At 42.8% G+C, this 18,007-nt stretch overlaps 1 protein-coding gene across 12 annotated transcripts in view; it reads left to right on the top strand.

The window, feature by feature from the left end:
- The window catches only part of dmd (dystrophin), a 1,835,475-nt gene that overhangs the window by 1,765,909 nt on the left and 51,559 nt on the right, over window positions 1-18,007 (top strand). For 9 of the 12 annotated variants that reach the window (XM_059650343.1, XM_048540566.2, XM_048540567.2 and 6 more), the window contains 2 exons: window positions 2,595-2,633; window positions 5,663-5,728. In XM_059650343.1, the coding sequence (XP_059506326.1) occupies window positions 2,595-2,633; window positions 5,663-5,728 (105 nt within the window). The remainder of the gene's footprint in view (window positions 1-2,594; window positions 2,634-5,662; window positions 5,729-18,007) is intronic. The other 3 variants (XM_059650342.1, XM_059650344.1, XM_048540575.2) reach the window with 1 other exon arrangement.

The raw sequence follows: 18,007 nt of genomic DNA, 5'->3' as shown, positions 1-18,007 counted from the left end.
GTTGTGGGAGTGTGTGTGTGGGTGGGGTTTTGGGAGTGTGTGTGTGGGTGGGGTTGTGGGAGTGTGTGTGTGTGTGTGGGTGGGGTTGGGGGGAGTGTGTGTGTGGGTGGGGTTGGGGGGAGTGTGTGTGTGGGTGGGGTTGGGGGAGTGTGTGTGTGGGTGGGGTTGGGGGAGTGTGTGTGTGTGTGGGGTTGGGGGAGTGTGTGTGTGTGTGTGTGGGGTTGGGGGAGTGTGTGTGTGTGTGGGTGGGGTTGGGGGAGTGTGTGTGTGTGTGGGGTTGGGGGAGTGTGTGTGTGTGGGGTTGGGGGAGTGTGTGTGTGTGTGGGTGGGGTTGGGGGAGTGTGTGTGTGTGTGTGGGTGGGGTTGGGGGGAGTGTGTGTGTGGGTGGGGTTGGGGGAGTGTGTGTGTGGGTGGGGTTGGGGGAGTGTGTGTGTGGGTGGGGTTGGGGGAGTGTGTGTGTGTGTGGGTGGGGTTGGGGGAGTGTGTGTGTGTGTGGGTGGGGTTGGGGGAGTGTGTGTGTGTGGGGGTGGGGTTGGGGGAGTGTGTGTCTGTGTCGGGGTTTGGGGGAGAGTGTGTGTGTGTGGGGGGGGTTGGGGGAGTGTGTCGGTGGGGTTGGGGGAGTGTGTCGGTGTTGGGAATGGGGGTGTGTGTGTGTGGGTCGGGGGATTGGTGGAGTGTGAGTGAAATTGTGGGGGTGTGTGTGTGTTTGGAGGGGAGTGTGACTGTGTGTGCGGGGTTTTGTGAGTGTGTGTGTTGGGTTGGGGGAGTGTGTGTGAGTGTGCGGAGTTGGGGGAGTGTGTGTGTGTGCGGGGTTGGTGGAGTGTGTGTTGGGGTTGTGGTTTTGGGGGAGTGTGTGTGGGGTTTGGGGTTTTGGGGGTTTTGGGGAGTGGGTGTGTGGGTCGGGGGATTGGGGGAGTGTGTGGGTGGATGGGGGCGTTTGGGCAAGTGTGTGCGTGGTTGGAGGAGTGTGTGTGTGTGGGTGGGGGGGGTTGGGAGAGTGTGTGGAGTGTGAGTGAGAGTGGGGAGCATGTGAGTGAAAGTTGAGGGGTGTGTGTGTGTGGAGGGCGCGGTGTGGTAGGGGAGCATGAGAGTGTGTGTGTGTGTGTGTGGAGGGTGCGGTGTGGTAGGGGAGCACGAGAGTGTGTGTGTGCGGAGGGGTTCGGGAGTGTGAGTCTGGCGGGAGAAGAGAGAATCCACGTGCATGCGTCTGAAAGCTTGTGTTTTCAAATAAACCTGTTGGTCCACAACCTGGTGTGATTCCTGACCTTGTTCACCCCCATCTCATACTGGCACCTCTGCATCAGTAAGTGTGTCTGAAACATAACTGTGTGTAAAATGGACAACAGTTCAGATGTTCTGGCAATAATAGGACCTGCAGATGCTGGAAAACCTGAGATAACAAGGTGTAGAGCTGGATGATCACAGCAGACCAAGCTGCGTCATAGGTCCAGGAAGGCTGATGTTTCGGGCGTAGACCCTTCGGGCTGAAACGTCAGCCTTCCTACTCCTCTGATGCGGCTTGGCCTGCTGTGTTCATCCAGCTCTACACCTTGTTATCTTAGTTCAGATGTTCTCATTAGTAAACAGATGTCAGTAATTTCAGATAACAAAGTATGGAGCTAGAGGAACAACGCAGACCAGGCAGCGTCAGATGAGTAGGAAAGTTGGCATTCCAGCTTTGTCAATTATCTCGGAGATAACCATTCTGAGCATGCCTGCGTAAATTGAGCAAAGAAACCTGAATTAAAAGGTAGAATGGGTCCTACTTATCTAAATTTATTTAACCAAAAATATAGATTGAGGTTTCGCACATCACTCAGTTTTATTCCTTGAACTATTTTGAGCTTTGGATATATTTCTGTTTGCTTATAATTAATGCATTACACTGATAAACGTTTCTCAAGAGTCAGTGGAAAAATACATTATGGCTTAATGCCACAATATGTTAAAGGCAGGAGTTGCCATATATTCTGTCCCTGCACTATCATGTTAATCTCAGCAGCAATGAGCGCAGCAATTTATTTCCATTCTCTTTGACTAGAAGAAAGTAAAATCCCCTCAAGGGATTTCACACCTGCTGGCTTTCAGGCGACTCCTACTAGAAAGCACACACCTCTGGATATTAAGTGAGGGCAGAAACAGATTGAGCTGTGAAACCCTTCTTGATAAATAGCCTGCCAGCACTCATTATCTGGATTGACACGTGAAGGTTGATTACTTTTGCAAGGTAATGTAGAACTGCTGCTGTTCATGGAATGGAACCTGAATAAAAATCATTGCTTTTATGTATGGCAAGGAGGAAATTGTTTAGAGGAGGGCAGTATGATAGAGATGCTGTCAGTTTTGCACACATCTTACATTTATTAATCTTAACAACATTGTTGCAGGATATATTTCGGATAGTTTATATTTTGTGCGTGACTGTTGCAGAGCAATTGCATGATATCTTTGCACATACATTGCATATTATTTCTTCATATTGCTCCCATGATCATTCATATTGCTGTTTAGTTTTTCTGCATTCCTCCCTCCTTATTTTGTGCATTTCTCCTGAGTTTCAACTGCTACTTCATTTCCATATTTTTGTCTTGCAGTCCTGTTACTCTGATCAACTTCTGGCCAGTAGATTATGAGTGAGTACTTCTGATGTACACATCTGCATCTTGGTTTTTCTTTCTTTTGAAAATATATACGAATGATTGCAGCCAGTTTGTTTTTTTAAATATATTTTGGATCCCAAGGATAATGGTTTGCTTAACTTTGTTTTCCCCTGCATAAAGAGTTGCAATTTCAGCTCAGTTATAGTAATATTCTGAAACCTTTTCAAAGGTGAAATGTTGCAGATGCCAAGTACAAATATGTTACTTTTCAAATTAAATCCTCAAAATAACTTTCATTTCTGACAATTAGGTAGTGCATTCATTTAAACATTTTCACCTCAAATGTTTGCTCGCTGCCAGTTTGGAATGGTGATAATCACTTCTCCTTTGTCTCAGGGCCGTGTTGGTTCTATATTAAAAGGCTTTAGTTAACCTCGGACCAGTCCCTGATGGGAAAGGCCTCTCAGCTCAAAATTGTCCTTAATTCAACATTAATTTCCCCAACTCAAACCAAAACAGGCAATCTTTGGAAAAACTCAGTTCATCTGCTAACATCTGTGGAAAGAATTCAGGGTTAAAGTGTCGAGTCCAGTGACCGAACCTCAGAAATAATTTTCCCAAATGGATCGTTTCCATCAGGAATGCCACACGTTGATTTGTGTGGGGAAATAAAAGAAATTTGTAAAACTACAATAATAAATACTATTAAGTTAGAAGTGAGACACATCGCAGTGGGAATTTATCGCTGTTGTCAGTAGAAAATTGGTGGCATCGTTTTGACTGTCTTTTATATACTGCATTGATTATCCAAATCCATCAACATCTTTGAAACTGAATATCAGCTAATGCAGGACCATGCATTTCACACATCTGCCGATTCAAATTTATTACTTAGTTGTTTATACAGAGTAGAGGAATCTTTGGTTCTTAACATTGACTCGTTTTGGGAGTTTGTCAAGCATTATTCCCTGATAAGGTGTAAAGTTTGACATGATAATTTCCTTCATAGTGCTGGTTCTTAAAAAAGGAGTTTGTCAAGCATTATTCCCTGATAAGGTGTAAAGTTTGACATGATAATTTCCTTCATAGTGCTGGTTCTTAAAAAAACCCACCAATTCCCCCACAGTTTCTCCTGCTTTGCTGTGTTAACTGGAATTTCAGCATAAATTCCCTTCACTAGTAAATGAGGTTCTCCTGAAGCTATGCTCACGGTTAGATAAGTTCCCAGCAATCTAATACTGCAAAATTGCATGATTATATCCTCTGGTTAAAATACTAATATGGAAGTGCGATATTGATGACCTTGTGTATATGTTACTTTAATTCACCCCAAATGATTATCCACCTTTAACAAATGTGGTAAAAATTGCTAGTTGAAATTCCATACATTATAGTGTTAAATATATTGTCATACCCAAGCAATGAATTCAATGCATAATAAAATAAATTGAGCAGTCCGTGTCTCCTGAAAAAAAATTTTTCTACGAGAGAATAAATTGATGGATAACAGGCATGTAAATAATGGTGTTTTCATACGTCCTAAAATTGTTATAACCTCAAATATTTTCAATATTGAATATTCATTGTCTCGTACCAGTGAGCATCTGTGTCCAGATATTAGTTCATCTGCATGTACACGAAGCATTGCATACCCTCAGCACGCCTTATCAAGAATCATGCAATGCTACATCGCCAGAAGGACACCATTCAACCCATTTAGTCTGCAACAGCTGTTTCCAAGAGTTGTGCCCATTTCCCCAGTCTGCCACTCTCCCTTTTTTTATTCTCAAGTATTTATCCAATTTCCTTTTCAAAGTTGCGACTGATGCTCACAGCTTCAGCTTTCCAACATCTATAGCATTTACTGTCAGAAAGGATGGTGGAAAAAGATTCATTCATAACTGTAAGAAATGTATCGGGATTGGGGTTGGTTGGAAAGAATGCATACAGGACCATGTGGAAAGCTGAAAGAATGGAATTAATAGGATAACTCCTTCCAAAAACCAGCACATAGACAACAGGTTGATTGTATGATTCCATGAGAGAATGACCTGTGACCAACAGAACGCAAGTAATATTCTAATATTTTGAAAAACAATAAATGTGTTAAGTTTTTGGTGAAGCAGCTCACTGTCCTACCTGGATCCATGTTTTGAATGTGACCAGATTGAATGGACTGCAGCAGCCTGCATACCTACCTGACAGAATTTTTAAGGCACTGCCTAGTACTAAACTTGCTATGGAGTTACTTATTCAAGTTGATCCAGGTCGAGCGAGTGCGAGGAGATTAGTAGTACACCAAAATTCCTTTTTCTGAATAAAAAAAAATCCCCAGAGTGTTTATAGTTCAATGCTTTATTTTTTAAGCATGAGCTTCCCCATATATATATAAAATTGTCTGTCTCAGACTTTTAATTCAGATCTCTAAACTAAAACTGTTAAATCATTGCATGTTTTAACCTTCAACGATCTGTTAGAAAATGGACTTGTTTCTTTGACGTTACCAGCTTTCCAGTTGGCATAGCTTGACATTTATCAGCTATTGACTATAATAGAAATGTTTCTGTGGCTAGTCTACTGCCTTTAGTCAAATATGCTTTTCAAATTTGGCACTATTTCGGGTACAGGGAAAGAATCAAGTCACAACATTACTTGGTTTACAGAAACATCAACAGACATATATATTAAAAATGTGAAGGCATATGACATGTGTAACATCACGCATGCAAAATTTGTATATAATGTAAATAAACAAAGAACAGAATTTTCAAATTCTCAACAGCATACTTGCCATTTTGGGTATTGTAATCGATAAGTCAGTGCAATTATCTACCATAGTTAACGAAACAAACAAAGATGGACATCACAGTGGGATTGGCATATCGTCATTATTTACTGGAATGCAATCACAGAAAAGTTCATCTTGTGTTCCAGAAATTCAGATATGCAAGTGACCTTGGTAAATTGTTATCCGTGGGAAGTGATAGATTTGGCAGTCTTTCATTTTATTCTTTTCTGCATTGTTGCACTTCTTTAAACTGCAGGTTTCTTTTCAATTACAGACCTGCCTCATCCCCTCAGCTGTCACATGATGATACTCATTCACGAATTGAACATTATGCTAGCAGGTAAGAAACATGATTGTGTGGCTCAGCTGAATTGTATTCATTGAAGTGTATAGCACAGAAATAGCTCTTTTCATCCGACTCATCTGCATCAACCAGCCATCCCAATCTGACCTCGTCTCATTTGCCAGATTTTGGTCGATATCCCTGTAAACTCTTCCTATTCACATACGCATCCTGATACTTTTTAAATGTAATTGTATCTACCTCCACTATTTCCTCTGGCAGCTTTTTCCAGACACATGTCACACATTGCATGAAAAAGTTGCCCCGGGCTCCCTTTTAAATCTTTGCCCTCTCATCATCAACCAATATCCTTTGTTTTAGGACTTCCCTCATTCTTGGCTATTCACCTATACATGCCCCTCATGATTTTATAAACATCTGTAAGGTCACCCCTCAGCCTCTGACACTCCGGGAAAAATAAACCCAGCCTTTTCAGCCCCTCCCTATAGCTCAAACCCTTCAGTTCTGGCAACATTCTTGTAAGTCTTTTCTGAACACTTACAAGTTTAACAACATCTTTCCTACAGATGTGTGACCAGAATTGCACGCAGTATTCTAAGAATGGCCTCCAATGTCCTGTACAATGGCAACTTAATGTCCAAGCTCCTACACTGACTGTTCTGACAAATGGAGGCAAGTGTGCCAAATGCTGCCTTCACTACCCTGTCTACCAATGACTCCACTTTCAAAGAACCGTGCATCTTTCACGCCATAGTCTCTTTGTCGGCAACACTTCTCAGGACTGACATTTAACTGTGTAAGTTCCGCCCTGGTTTGCCTTACCAAAATGCAACGCTTCACATTTATCTAAATCAAACCCTGCATATGCCGCTCCCCAGCCGATTGGCTCATCTGATCAAGGTTCTGTTGTACTCTGAGATAACCACCTTCGCTGTGCACTACACCTCCTATTTGTATCATCTGCACTCTTACTAACTGTGCCTCCCATATTCATATCCACATCATATGAGAGAGTTTCATATATTCTTTCTCTGTAATTCTGCTGGATTTTTTTGTGGTCAAAATTAACAACTTTAATAATTTTAAATTGGATGGAATTACATGGAAAAGCATTCAGTTACCTTTTCTCCATTTAGAGTTATTTAAATGTCTACATTGTAGACTGACATTTTATTGAATATTCTTCTGCTTCAGTTTACTTATGATGTGGACTATAACTGATGCTGTGATCTGTCTTTTTTTATTCAAACTTCACTGCCATTTTCTCATATAAGCGCCTTTGACACTCCGACAATATGGCAACATTGCTCGACAATGAGCAACTCAGAACGTCTTGGCTTACGTGTAGCGTGGCACCAATATGTGTTCAAATAGAGTTTCTTTCCAGGTTCAGTGCAGGTCTGTGTCACTTATATTAAGTACTTTATGTATGGGTCATTAGTCCGACATGTTTTCCAAGCTGAGAGGGCACCCAAGGAGTTTCTTGCTTTGAACTTGCATTCGTATATGTCCACTGGTGGTTGTTCTCTGAAGTGGCTTGCGAAGCTGTTACATTAGAGGCACTCTATAAGTACTACTTTTGAGCAAAGAAGTGCAAATATGATGTTCAGCCAAATGGGCGTGCTCTTTTTTTCAGTTAGATCATGACTGATTTCCACATCAACTCTATTTAGCTGCATTTCCCTTACTAACTTGTGAATTTATATCTAAAAGGTGCAATGCCACTGGGAGGTAATCGCCTCCATGCTGGTAATGCCTTTTGTTAAATCTCTCTGCTTAGAGCACAGAAGGAGGCTTTGCTGAGATGCTTATAGAGAAAGATTATTGCAAAGAGATTGATCTGTATACACCAGACACAATGGATTGTGTTATTCTGTGCCCTTTTTATAAATGCATAGAATTTTTTGTTGAATTAGTCTAGACTCGCTTGTACATCTGCAACAGGACAGCTTTTAACTCTGTTATTTTATGTTAGAGTTATTTTCTGCATTGTATGCGTATATCAGTGGCATTATATACCTTTTGTAACTTCTGATATAATAAATGTTTTGCCAGTGTAATGACAAAAGTGAGCAAATGATCTTCGGTTGAGTCTGGTGATGCTAGAACTGCAGATGTGACCTTTTCCACACGCATTAGCAGCAGTGCCTGTAACATCAAAGTGTACTGTGTCCTTGGTATCATTCTGGCATTAGACGAGGGACAGATCCAGGACAAGCAATGAAGAAAGGAATGATTCTCTTGCATTAGAGAGTTTTGTGCTGAATCCTGGGATAGGGGAAAGGCAGAGTCAGATGTAAATCGATAGGCCATAGCTGGCAATACCCAGAGGGCCAGAGCACCATTCGGCCTGGACTACAGAGGAAAATAGCAATGAGGTCTCTGGCAAAGTGACAGCCAGGGCTCTGGGAGAGGATGCAGGTACAATTGCAGCATTTAAAAGCCATTTGGACAGGTACATGAATTGGAATGGTATGGAGGGATTTGGGCCAAATGCAAGTAAGTGGCTCTTGTTTATTTTGGGAAACAAGGTCGGTATGATGATTTGGGCTGTTTCCATGCTGTAGCCTCTATGACTTAAAAAACATGGCTTCTGGATTGGCAGGCAGTGAGAAACAGGAGGACATTGATCAGCACATTGTTACGCCAGGAGCTGGAGAGAGAGAGATGAACAAGAAGCCGACAATTACTGGTGTGTGACGAAGTCACCACATGCTGGTGCAAACCAATATTGGCACCAGTAATTGGTCTCGCTGGTATCCATCCAAAGACACTCGTGTGGGGAGAAGCTGAACATGCATCAGAGTGGTAGAGCATGCAGAACAACATCTGGCTGTTTGGTACAGGGACCTTAAGTCATCATTCTGTTCCTTGAGATATGCATTGTGGCTTCATTAGGTGATTCTAGGTGGTGCAGTGCCCCTAGAGATTTTTGTCTCTCAATCAGCCTTTTCAGACATTTTAGACACACCATTACGGACAGTGGGACTTGAACCTGGACTTTCTATCTGGAACCCTTGGCTACTTAAGCTAGTTTCCCAAAAGTGTGATAAACTTCACGGGTGGATGCCAGACTCTGCAATGAGATGGGAGATGTCATTTCTGTCACAAGGAAACTGTAACTTGATGTGGGCGACAATGCAGCTCCTCACAGCAGACACCTTTTCAGTTTGGAAATGGATTGCTATCCTTAACTGCTCTGTCTTGTAGCCTAAAATGTATCAGATGAACCAAAGAAGCTTAAAAAAATTGCGAACAAAAACTTGAAAAGAAAGCAGAGCTATCCTCAAATATATATCAAAGAAACTAGCATTCAAGGACTTTTAGAACCTTTCCCAAGCCATGTAAAGAATGTATCTAAAATGTTGGTTAGTAAGCATCATGTTAACATATACAAGTTAATGTAAACTAGAATTACAATCATAGGTTTAAGTGTAAGTAGCTAGTTATGAAAATTGTTTGTGGTGAATGGTAACATTTAGAATCTTGTTATTCGCCCTATCATGATGGAACTTGTCAGAAGTTAGTGTTATTACTTTGAACTTATACCACTATGAACGGGACTTGAATAGAAACATGCTATGTCATGCTTCGCCTGATTCCTTTTCATCTTCAAGCAATCTTGTCACAACATTCGGATATTGTACTCATTAGTCCGATGTTAGAAGAGGAAATAAAAAATTGATCTGTATAAAATGTTGCATGTGTTTAGCTACCTTTTACTGGATAGTGTATTGTCAAGAAAAGGTACAATGCAAACAGTACCTATTAGGAATAAAGTTAACCAATAATTATGCATGAAAGTAATTATTGGTTCTGGGTTTCACTGTTTAAATGAATGAAAGTAGACACCAATTCCTAATCTGAGTCGCTGTTTGCAGAGAAACAAAGAAATGCATGCTCAGCATCTCCTTGCAAGCTCGGTTGAGTCGTGGAAAGTGTATTACCTTTGCCTCCTGGTTGATAGGCCAGACAGTATTGATAATATTGGAGATTAAACATCCACCTGGCACCTACCTTCAGTGGTACACATCTGGGTCAGTTGAAAAACAAGAATAATCTACTAACTATGAAGAAAGAAGTCAAACAGTTGTACAGGACAGGAGACCATTCTGTCCATTGCCCCAATGTGGGCCATTTTTACCCCATAGCTGTCTAAATGTTTCTTTTTCAAATACTTACGCATTTTTTTTTGAAGTTATCAATGGTTGAAAAATCTGCTCGACTTGTGTTGCTGTTCCATTGTAATTTCACTAGAATGCACTGGTGGAAGCTATTGGAAATGTAAGTGGTGCTTCGTGGCTCAATTTTCTTGGGGAATTGATGTACACCTCATATAAAGTGGACCCTAACCTGTCATGGCCTTAGAAAATGCATGTATTTGGAATGGCAGAGAGAGATGCGGGACTTTCTTAGCCAACACAATTCACATCAAAGAACTGACATTCAGTCCATGAAATGAGATTGGATAGGCTGACCTCCATATGGCAGAAATTAGACCACGATGAAAAGAGTTTGGTGGAATTGGTCAGGGAGCCTCGGCCAGGAGCGCAAAAAAAAATTAATCTGTGCTGGATGAGCATAAATTTTCTCAGTTAAGTATTGTTAAGTCTAAAGCCATTGCTTTAGAACCCATTCCAAACTATGTCGTCTAGCTGCTGACTCCCTCAGTCTCATTGGCAAAGAGAGATGAAACCAGTTTATCCATAGCCTTGATGTTTCATTTGATCCTCAGATGAACTTCTGAGCTGCTATTCATGCCATCAGTAGAACAATCTATTTCCAAATCCATTACTCAACAGAAATTGCTGTCAAATTTCAGTACATTTGGCAGCATCTGTGAATGGAAAGCAGAGTTAACATTTCAAGTCTAATGACTGTTCTGATTTCATTGTCACTTCATCAGTTCATCTGATGAAACCCTCAACCAGACTTTTGTTACTTTATAGACTTGATTACCCCAACTGCTGACTGGTCTTTCACATTCTATCCTCAGTAAACTTGAAGTTATTGCAGCTTTGCTGCCCATGTTGTCCATCTTTTTTCCTGTGCTTGTTCAAGTGGTAAACATTAACCTGACAAAAGAAGAAGCAGGAGCTGGTTTGTTATTCATAAAACCACATACAGCATTAACACAGACTACTTTTCCCAGCCACAGATTTATCCCCAACCAGGTTGAAATTGCTTTTTCGTCGACATATTCCAACAGGTCATGACACATCCCTGAGGCAAGTGAACTGAAACTGGACCTTCTGGCCTCGAGGTAGAGACACTACCACACTACCACAAGAGCATCTAATTGGTTCTTATCACTCCTCAAGCTGTGCTCGGTGCAACTTGAACTTAGCACCTCAGCACTTCACACACCTTCTTATTGTAACTTTAGGCGCCATATGCTGGCAAATTGCACCAGTGGAGCCAGACCCAATTATTTTGAAGCAACTAGCCCAGACAAGTGATGTGTGTTTCGTTGTTGCCATAAGCTATACACAAAGCCATGTAGAGCAACATAGAGTTCACATGACTACAGCAAAACAGCCAGTAAGTTATCTACAATTAATTGCATTTCTTCAAACATTCCCAATGAAAAAAATGCGCACTACCTATTTGCAATAACAAGTTTTGCAAGTTACCCGGTATGTGCAATCATAAAATAGAACAGCCCTTCATTCATAAAACAGTGTCTTACCCTGAGCCACTTGTGATTCCATGAGCCTCTGCATGTATATTACACTCAGGTCTCCACAAGATACTTGTATATATTGTCATTCATTGTTCATACGATATATGCTCATTCCTAGGATGGTGTTCCTTCTGTAGGGAATGTTGTTCCTTTGACAACTACAGCTTCTGTATTAACTGTTCCTGATCCAATTCCGTTCCTGAGGAACAGAGAGCCTCTGGGAGTTCTGTACTTCCTACACACACGGAATCATAGCTTCCCGAGTAGTGGCCTGCATCAAAGGCACAGCTTCTCTGGTTGTATGTAGATGTGAACGGTTGCAATGATCACATTCACTGCATATGATTCAGGTGACCATTGTTCAAAGCAGGTCCTAAATGGCCACCTGTAGTCAAGATTGTTGAACATTTGGTTTTTCAATGCTCACCTTTGGGAATGACTTGGCACTTTCATTGAGATGTAATTTAACTTTCTGCCAAAATACCTTGATTTGTCACTCAATGCTTGTTACTGACTTTTTTTTCTGCCTTGATGTTTCATGTGATCCTCAGATGAACTTGCGAGCTCCTACTCATGCCATTAGTAAAACAATCTATTTCCAAACCCATAACTCAACGTTGTCCCTTTGTTAAAACCAGAAATTGCTGGCAAAACTCAGCACATCTGGCAGCATCTGTGAGAGGAAAACAGATGACTTCAGTCATCATTCTTCTGCTGTTCAAAAAGCGTTGTGTATGTGATGTGACATCAACCTTTGGACTGAACGACTTTCCATGACTTCAGTAAGTGCACTTCTCCACTCGAGGATTGCCTTGTACATTGCCCAATTTCTTTGAGCCCTTTGCCAACTTTTAAAGCCCCCTCAGACTTTACATTTGACTCAGGACAATGTGCAGATTATGTATGGCATTGACTTTCTGTCCTTTATGAAGCAGCTGAATTCTTCAGCCAGTATGCCAACTCATCACAATGTCTGTAATGCCATACCACCGAAAGTGTGCTTTGAAGCATTTTACAATCTCACTGGTAGTCATTTTCATCAGTGGGTCTGACTCCCTGTTCTCAGTTTATATGAACATAGAGAGGTTTACTCCAACCTTCATCCATGGTCTGTTTGGGATGCTATGTTTTAAAAACAGCTCTCTAGCCTGTTTAGCTTTGTATTGACTGTAAGCAGTGTACTGTCTGATGTGGTCCTGAATTTTACGTTAGGCCAGTGGAGTACTTCTCTTGGTTTTTTTTCTGAATGGACTCAGTTCCCCAAAGGCTCGTATCTCCTTACCGATAATAACTTTCAGTAACTCCCTGCTCCAGAGGTGTGTAATAACATCTCTGAACATTTCAGTTTCGAAACTATCTGTTTTCTTCGTACGTGAAACCATTTTGGCCTATGATTTCATTTCTGTCTGCCCAATGCACTCTCATAGCAACAGGAGTATCCTTGATGATTTCACACCATCCTTTCATAACTAGTTCCTGCACCACTTGGCAAATCGCATCTTTTTAGCTATATTACTTCTCCTCAGCTAGACACTTGCCTTTCAGATTCTCATTGAATATGGAATATTTCTCACACTGTCTTCGCATCCTCTGCTTTCTTCAATGGGACTGCTGCTGTCAATAGCATGTCGGGGGTATACATGTGTTCCTTTGATTTTATTTCACCTGGAAACAATATAAATGCAAGCAAAATACCATTGTTTGCAGACACTTGAAGCTGGTAGAAACAGTTTGATTTGATTTCGTTTATTGTTGTCACATGTACCGAAGTTCAGTGAAAAGTTTTGTTCTGTGAGCAATACAAAGAACAAAGAAAATTACAGCACAGGAACAGGCCTTTCAGCCCTCCAAGTCTGCGCCGATCGAGATCCTCTGTGTAAACCTGTCATCTATTTTCTAAGGATCTGTATCCCTTTGCTCCCTGCCCATCCATGTACCTGTCCAGATACATGTTAAAAGACACTAACGTGTCTGCGACTACCACCTCCGCTGGCAAGGTGTTCCAGGCACCCACGACCCTCTGCATAAAGAACTTTCCACGCATATCTCCCTTAAACTTTCCTCCTCTCACTTTGAACTCATGACCCCTAGTATTTGAGTCCCCCACTCTGGGGGGAAAAACCTTCTTGCTATCCACCTTGTCTATACCCCTCATGATTTTGTAGACACCAATCAGGCCCCCTCACCCCGTCAATCTCCGTCTTTCTAATGAAAATAATGCTAATCTGCTCAACCTTTCTTCATAGCTAGCACCCTCCATACCAGGCAACATCCTGGTGAACCTCCTCTGCACCCTCTCCAAATCATCCACATCCTTTTGGTAATGTGGCAACCAGAACTGTAAGCAGTACACCAAATGTGGCCGTACCAAAGTCTTATACAACTGTTACATGACCTGCCAACTCTTGTACTCAATACCCCATCCGATGAAGGAAAGCATGCCATATGCTGCCTTGACCACTCTATTGACCTGCGTTGTCACCTTCAGGGAACAATGGACCTGAACACCCAGATCTCTCTGTGCAACAATTTTCCCTAGGACTTTTCCATTTACTGTATAGTTCGCCCTTGAATTAGATCTTCCAAAATGCATCACCTCGCATTTGCCCAGATTGAACTCCATCTGCCATTTATTTGCCCAACACTCCAATCTATCTATATTCTGCCGTAAGCTGTGACAGTCCCCTTCACTGTCTGCTACTCCACCAATCTTCGTGTCATCTGCAAACTTGCTAATCAGACCACCTACGCCTTCCTCCAAATCATTTACGTTTATCACAAAAAACAGTGGTCCCAGCACAGATCCCCGCGGAACACCACTGGTCACAGTTCTGCATTTTGAGAAACTCCCTTCCACTACTACTCTGTCTCCTGTTGCCTTGCCAGTTTTTTATCCATCTAGCTAGCACACCCTGGACCCCATGTGACTTCACTTTCTCCGTCAGCCTGCCATGGGGAACCTTCTCAAACACCTTACTGAAGTTCATGTATATGATATCTACAGTCTTTCCCTCATCAATCAACTTTGTCACATCCTCAAAGAGTTCTATTAAGTTGGTAAGACATGACCTTCCCTGCACAAAACCATGTTGCCTATCACTGATAAGCCCATTTTCTTCCAAATGGGAATAGATCGTATCCCTCAGTATCTTCTCCAGCAGCTTCCCTACCACTGACGTCAGACTCGCCAGTTGATAATTACCTGGATTATCCTTGCTACCCTTCTTAATCAAGGGGACAACATTAGCAATTTTCCAGTCCTCCGGGACCTCGCCTGTGTCTAAGGATGCTGCAAAGATATCTGTTAAGGCCCCGGCTATTTCCTCTCTCGCTTCCCTCAAACCTGGGATAGATCCCATCCGGACCTGGGGACTTGTCCACCTTAATGTCTTTTAGGATACCCAACACTTGCCCCCTCCTTATGTCGACTTGACCTAGAGTAAGCAAACATCTATCCCTAACCTCAACATCCGTCATGTCCCTCTCCTTGGTGAATACCGATGCAAAGTACTTATTAAGAATGTCACCCATTTTCTCTGACTCAACGCATAACTTTACTTCTTTGTCCTTAAGTGGGCCAATCCTGTCTCTAGTTACCCTCTTGCTCTTTACATATGAATAAAGGCTTTGGGATTTTCCTTAATCATGTTTATCAACAGTATCTCATGTCCTCTCTTAGCCCTCTTAATTCCTCGTTTCAGATTCGCCCTACATTCCCAATATTCTTCCAAAGCTTCATCTGTCTTCAGTCACCTAGACCTTATGTATGCTTCCTTTTTCCTCTGAGCTAGTCTCACAATTTCACCTGTCATCCATGGTTCCCTAATCTTGCCATTCCTATCCCTCATTTTCACAGGAACGTGTCTCTCCTGCACGCTAACCAAACTCTCCTTAAAAGCCTTCCACATATCAAATGTGAATTTACCTTCAAACAGTTTCTCCCAATCTAGATTCCTGCCGAGTTTTGATATAGTTGGTCTTCCCCCAGTTTAGAGCTTTTCCTTTAGGACCACTCCAATCTTTGCCCGTGAGTATTGTAAAACTTCCGGAATTGTGGTCACTATTTCCAAAGTAGTCCCCTACTGTAATTTCACCCACCTGGTCAGGCTCATTCCCCACACCAGGTCCTGTATGGCCCCTTCCCGAGTTGGACTACATACATACTGATCTAGAAAACCCTCCTGGACGCTCCTTGCGAATTCTGCTCCATCTTGACCCTGAACACTGAGTGAATCCCAGTCACTGTTGGGAAAATTAAAATCTCCTATCACTACCACCGTTTTGCTCCTACGCTTTTCCATTATCTGTACCTCTATCTCACGCTCACTGTTGGGAGGCCTGTAGTACAGCCCCAACATTGTTACGGCACCCTTCCTATTGCTGAGTTCTACCCATATTGCTTCACTGCTCGAGTCCTCCATGGGCCCCTCCTTCGGTACGGCTGTGATATCGTCTTTGACCAGTATTGCAACTCCTCCACCCCTTTTACCTCCCTCTCTATCCCGCCTGAAGCATCGATATCCTGGGACAACTAGTTGCCAATCATGCCCTTCCCGCAACCAAGTCTCAATAATAGCAATAACACCATACTTCCAGGTACTGATCCAAGCCCTAAGCTCATCTGCCTTATCTACTACATTTCTCGTGTTAAAACAAATGCACCTCAGACCACCTGCTCCTTTGTGTTCATCATCTGCTCCCCAACTACTATTCCCTTTACTCTCACTGACTCCATTATCTAGTTCCCTACAGGCTTTAGTTACTACCTCCTGTCTGTCCAACACTTGGTTCCCATCCCCCTGCCACATTAGTTTAAACCCTCCCCACAACGTTAGCAAAAGCACCCCCAAGGACATTGGTTCCAGTCCGGCCCAGGTGTAGACCGTCCAATTTGTAATAGTCCCACCTCCCCCAGAACTGGTTCCAATGTCCCAAAAATCTGAACCCCTCCCTCCTACACCATCTCTCAAGCCACGCATTCATCCCAGCTCTTCTTTCATTTCTGCTCTGACTAGCGCGTGGAACTGGTAGAAATCCTGAGATTACTATCTTTGAGGTCTTAGTTTTTAACTTGGTTCCTAACTCTCTCAATTCTGCTTGTAGGACCTCATCCTATTTTCTACCCAATCATTGGTGCCTATATACACCACGACAACTGGCTGTTCGCCCTCCCCCTTCAGAATGTTCTGCAGCCGATCAGAGACATCCCTGACCCGTGCACCTGGGAGGCAACATACCATTCAGGAGTGTCGTTTTCGACCACAGAACCGCCTACCTACTCCCCTTACAATTGAGCCCCCAATGACTATGGCCCTTCCACTCTCTTTCCCGCCCTTCTGTGCATCAGAGCCAGCCACAGCGCCATGAACCTGGCTACTGCTGCCTTCCCCTGGTGAGCCAGTTCCCCAAACAATATCCAAAACGGAATACCTGTTTTGGAGGGAGATGACCGCAGGAGACACCTGCACTGCCTTCCTGCTCTTTCTCTGCTGTTTGGCCACCCATTCCCCTTCTCCCTCAGCAATCCTAATCTGCGGTGTGACCAACTTGCTAAGTGTGCCATCCACGATCCCCTCAGCATCACGTATGCTCCAAAGTGAGTCCATCCACAGCTCCAGAGCCATCATGCGGCTAACAAGAGCTGCAGCTGGACACACTTCCTGCATGTAAAGGAGTCAGGGACATCAGCCGTGCCTCTCAGTTCCCACATTGAGCAAGAGGAACATAACACCGGTCTGAGATCTCCTCACATTGTTAAACTTAACTCCGATAAATAAGAAAGGAACGAAAAAAGTTTCTGGCGATCACATGATATAAAAAAAACATGAAATAGAAAAGCCTTACCTTATCTACACACTATCGAGTCCTTTTCTTTGGTTAGAGGAGGAGGGCGGGTGGAAGACGCTACACGTGTAGTGTCTCGGGTTCAGCCGCTGGCCAAATAAATGGGCAGATCATAAGATACAGGAGCATATGGATCATGGAGTGTTTAGACAGAGTGAGGCACACAGTTATGACTGCACATGAGGTACGCAAAAGCAAGATCAACCTTAGATTTGAAATTTGAGAAATCAGTTAAGCAGTCTAATAACCATGGGGAAGAATCTGTTGTTACGTGTGATTTGTATCTTCTGCCTGACAGAATAGGTTGGAGGAGATGATAATTAGGGTGGGAGGGGTCTTTGTTGGCTGCCTTTCTGCTGCAATGAGAAATGTAGATGGAGTCGATGGAAGGGAGGTTGCCTTATGTGATGGCCTGGTCTATGTTCACAACTTGCTGTATTTTCTTCAAGTCCTGGGCAGATTGGTTGCCATACTAAACCATGTTATGCCCAGATAGAATGCTTTCTGTGGTGCATCTAATAAAGTTGGTGAGTGCCCATAGGGAAATGCCAAATTGCCTACTGAGAAAGAAAGAGCGTTGTGTCTTCTTGACCGTAACATTTATGTGGGAAGGCCAGGCCAGGTTGTTGATTATCACCACTCCTAGGAACTTGATACCCTCGACCTACTCCAGCTCAGCATGGCCTCTTCCCTTCTTCCTGAAGTCAGCGATCAACTCTTCAGTTTTGCTGACATTTAGGGAAAGATTGTTATCTTTCCATCACGATCTGTGCGCTTGACCTTTGGCC

Source organism: Stegostoma tigrinum, chromosome 12, assembly GCF_030684315.1.
Source record: "Stegostoma tigrinum isolate sSteTig4 chromosome 12, sSteTig4.hap1, whole genome shotgun sequence".
Lineage (NCBI taxonomy): Eukaryota > Metazoa > Chordata > Chondrichthyes > Orectolobiformes > Stegostomatidae > Stegostoma > Stegostoma tigrinum.
Note: the sequence above shows the minus strand (reverse complement) of the source record. Positions and strands in the feature narration are given on the sequence as shown.